Here is a 4,465-nt window from a genome sequence, read left to right on the forward strand (position 1 = left end):
TATTATTATTATTATTATTATTACTTAGTTCATTAGGCGGCATCCCTTGATTTTCATCATGCCCCTTCATGTTTTTGTGCTGTATTTTCACCATTTGAGCTCTCTCACAACCCAAGCACGAGTAGTTGGAAGACGCCACTGATAAGTCCTACTTCTATCTTTCCCTCCGTTTCTACTCTGTGTCACTATGTCTTGCATTTTCCTTTTACTCTACGCTCATTATCGTGCCGATAATTATTTTCCTTTCTCCTCCCACAGCCCCTGCCGCCACTCCGCGGCCCCTCGCTGCGCTGTCGTTTGAGCGTGAAGACAGCATGTACCAGAGACCCTGGGTGCCCATCTGTCGCCTGTACCGAGTGCCCAACCCTCACTTCTCGGCGGACAACTTCAAGCTGCCAGACATCCTTCTTCCTCCACCGGGCATCAGGAGTGAGCTCTTCTTGGATGGGCTGGATGTACGCTTTGTGGATTTGTTTATACCTTATAGACGAGATTGTGATTTAATTGTTTGCTCTTTTTCTTTATACGCTTTTCTTTTTTATCTTTTTAAAATTAAGGTTGGCTGAAAAATATTGAAGATATGTTGCTTTTACGATTATTCTGTATGTCGTATTGGGTCCTCAAGGCTTACGAGTTTGATTCTTCCTCCAACAATAAGTGTGGTCAGTTGCCACATTTGCTGTGTTTTTGTGTATTTGTTCTTTGTCAGATTACGAGTGTATAATGTATTTGAAAGAATTACTGTACGTTGAATGGGATAATATGTATAAAACGTTGATTTAAACTTTATTTCTTTGTGAAGCGCCTAGAGCCACCAGAGAGTGGGCGGTATAGAAGGGATCTTTATTATAACCATTACATGTATAATAAATCACACTACATCGAATTTCATGTATCAGCTTACTAGTCGTGGGGTAAGACGTTGGACTTGCGACACATTTTTAAATTCTTTTAATCGACTGTAGGACCTTACCGGTGAAAGATTATAATACCTTTAGTAAAAGTTCCAAACTCTATTCTTATCAGCCCATTGTGTTGCAAATGGTTCTTAAGAATTTATATGAATAGTAGTAGCCTGCAGCAAGCAGTCTGCAAATCTGTGTATTCTCCAATTGACCAAAAGTGATAATCTGGCATGAAACAACAGGCTAAAGGATTATTATGAAATTGTGTCAGCCTAAAGGTAAGCACTCCACAATAAATAAACGCTTTAAACATTTCTATTTGTATATTCTAAACCACTTTTGACATGTCCACAGGCCCGCCAGATATTGCTGAACGAGATCGAGCTGTCAGAAAGTAAGACCCGACCTGTCTCCACGAAGGCGACATTGTCGAAGTGGAGCCATCCTCCAACAGCCAAGCTAAGGAACATCTCTCAGAGGAATGCCCCGTCCTCTGCTTCCGTGCCCGACATGGTGTGAACAATGATAATAATAATAATAATAATAATAATAATAATAATAATAATAATAATAATAATAATAATAATAATAATAATAATAATAATAATAATAATAATAATAGATAACATTTGTATGGCGCAAATTTCAGCTAAACTTTAACCTCTATGCGCTTCACAATCTATACTATTACCCATGCAGACCTGAGAGCATTCTGAAACAACTTCAACTTACTGGGGAAGCATACAGTGCAAGCGGCCATTTATAGGCGCTAAAATACTAATATACTAACAAGATTTTTCGCTGTCTATGGCCGGGTACCCATTCCCATAAGGGTGAAGTGACGAAAATTCGTTTAAGTGCCTTACCCAAGGACAAAATGTCAAGCCTGAGGCTTGAAACTCCGAACTCGCAACCTCACGATTACGAGTCCGGTAGCCTAACCACTAGGCCACCGACGCCACTTAATAGAGTTAGCAACAGAGCAATAATCAAATTCCAAAATGTACTTGTGAGCATGTTACTGGGATTGAAGATATAGATACTTACTTTACTCATATTGAATTGCTTGATGTCGGAGGAAGGTGTAATTTTCGGCCAGGGGCTAGGTGGTGGCTTTTGTTGTTGATATCGTATTCTTTTGGAGGACCTCTTTAACGACATCCAGTCAAGTTTTGTTTGGTCTACCCCCTGCCCTTCGAGCCTTACTCTTTTGAGTTGTATGCTGAAACTGAAAGATATCATTACGACTATAACAAGGAGAAAAAATTGAGATATTTGAGACATGTTTCGAGAATGTTAGAGACGAGATTTCCCAACCAGACATGGTAGTGGAAATCAAATGGAAAAAGAGGAAGAGGTAGACCTACTGGCATTTATAAAAGTACGACAAAAGATGAGGTAGAGTCTGGATGTGTCAAAATTTGAGGTATTGGCCAGATACAGACGAGCTTAGCATAAACAATTCTCTTTCCCCATTGGTACAAATTAGATCATTTAGGAGATGGGCTGCTTCAACAGTGCCTGTCAGGGTCAATCCGGGCTGTGAGAAATGCAACGTCCCAGCAGAAAGACGGAGATACTAAATGAAAATTCTCTCAACACAGGAATCGAACTCTCGTCTTCCGAGTACAACGACAAAGCGCCTAACTGCTAAACCACGAACCTGATCTCAAAAGAACAGTATTAAAACAAAATGTGGCGTAAGAAATGATACTATCTCATGAAATGAAACCAAAGCTGGGGAAAAAGGGGTTCGACAAGAAGATAACGGTAAACATTGAATAGAAATGAGAATTTGCTGGTAAAGCAAGGAGTTTTCGGGAAGGGTATGTGGTCTGCGGTGTATATCGGGTTAGCAAGATTTACTAAACTGAATTCTTCTGCTGCTGCTGCTGCTGCTGCTGCTGCTGCTGCTGCTGCTGCTGCTGCTGCTGGTGATGATGATGATGATGATGATGATGATGATGATGATGATGATGATGATGATGATGATGATGATGATGATAACATCACAGACGCCGGGGAGAAGAAAAGGAAAAGGAGGAAGAAAGGCAGACGACAATAACGACAAGAAGCAGGACAATGAGGAAATCAATTTTATGATAGAAGCTTCTTTTACCATCTATGAAACTTAAAACAATGGGTGAAAGGGCATATGAATATCAAGGCCCCAAGATCTGGAATGCTTTGCCAAGTACTTAAAGAGAGATCAAATCTTTTGATCCATTCAAATGTCAGGTGAAGTCATTTTTGTTTTTTAAATTAATACGATGAATATTTGGAGGGATTTTCTTTTAGTCAGAGCATACCGTTTTACGGTACTGTTGTACATTATAATACTTTATCATAAAACGCTCAGAGCCTGTGTACTTTAATCGGGGTTGAGCGCTATATAAATGTCATTTAGTAGTAGTAGTAGTAGTAGTAGTAGTAGTAGTAGTAGTAGTAGTAGTAGTAGTAGTAGTAGTAGTAGTAGTAGTAGTAGTAGTAGTAGTAGTAGTAGTAGTAGTAGTAGTAGTAGTAGTAGTAGTAGTAGAGTGTTATTATTATTATTATTATTATTATTATTATTATTATTATTATTATTATTATTATTATATATATATATTTTTATTTTTATTTTTATTTTTTTAAAATAGTAATAGATAGCATTTGTATAGCGCATATCCCTGCTCAGCAGCAGGCTATATGCGCTTTACACTATATTATTACCCCAGCAGACCATAGAACACTCCGAAACATTCTCAGCTTCCCGGGAAGCATACATTATTATTATCATTATTATTATTATTACAATATATAATTCTTTTCTCCGATGACAGGTGACGATGTTCAAGATGTACTGCGAGCAGTACCAGCCAGACTGGCGCACGATGAACAAACAGAGGCGGAAGACGATGGCCGTGGGTGGGCAAGGCATGACGTCCAACAACAGCAACCACTCCTTCTCCGACATAGCCGGGGCCGCCCATGGAGAGGGCGTGGAGATGCCTAGTTGATTACGTGTTGACTGATTTATTGAGGGCTGTGTCGTTGTGAACTGTGACATCTTTTTTTTTTTCAATCTTAGTCTCTGATGAGACGATTGATTATAACTATCGGACAAAACGTTGGTCAGCTGTTCAGAAATACTAAGCTCAAATTTCGTTTGCTTTTGTATAAAAATTTTATTTTTTTTAAAGTAAAGTACAGCAGCTTTACTGGAACTGATTGCATGAGCTCAAGAAGCACAATTTTGTCGAAATTCAAATTCTGTATGTCAGAAAGCAAAATTTAAAAAAAAGAAATGAAAAAGACGTAAGGTAGGTACAATCATTCAAGGGGTGAAACGGTTTGGGGATTTTCCTCCCCCCCCCCCCCCTCCATCTCTTTCTCCTGAAACATGTTGCCGTGTGGGCCAAGTATATTTGAAGAGCATAGTCGAACGACGCAAAGTTGGGTCAAGAGATTTCACGTACAATATGACCCGGCCCAGGATAAAGTCTCTCCTGTTGAGTAAAGCAGCCTAAATATTATTATGCTCTCGTGGAAGTCGTATTGTGCAAATTCTTATTTATTAT

At 39.1% G+C, this 4,465-nt stretch overlaps 1 protein-coding gene across 1 annotated transcript in view; it reads left to right on the top strand.

The window, feature by feature from the left end:
- LOC101861246 (serine/threonine-protein phosphatase 6 regulatory ankyrin repeat subunit A) overlaps window positions 1-4,199 on the top strand; it is a gene marked incomplete in the record, with an annotated part of 29,436 nt that extends 25,237 nt beyond the window's left edge. The window contains 3 exon segments of the mRNA XM_005089107.3: window positions 259-455; window positions 1,260-1,418; window positions 3,728-4,199. Of these exon segments, the coding sequence (XP_005089164.2) occupies window positions 259-455; window positions 1,260-1,418; window positions 3,728-3,904 (533 nt within the window).
- Window positions 4,200-4,465: the final 266 nt, after the last annotated feature.

Source organism: Aplysia californica, unplaced genomic scaffold, assembly GCF_000002075.1.
Source record: "Aplysia californica isolate F4 #8 unplaced genomic scaffold, AplCal3.0 scaffold00003, whole genome shotgun sequence".
Taxonomy (NCBI): Eukaryota; Metazoa; Mollusca; class Gastropoda; order Aplysiida; family Aplysiidae; genus Aplysia; species Aplysia californica.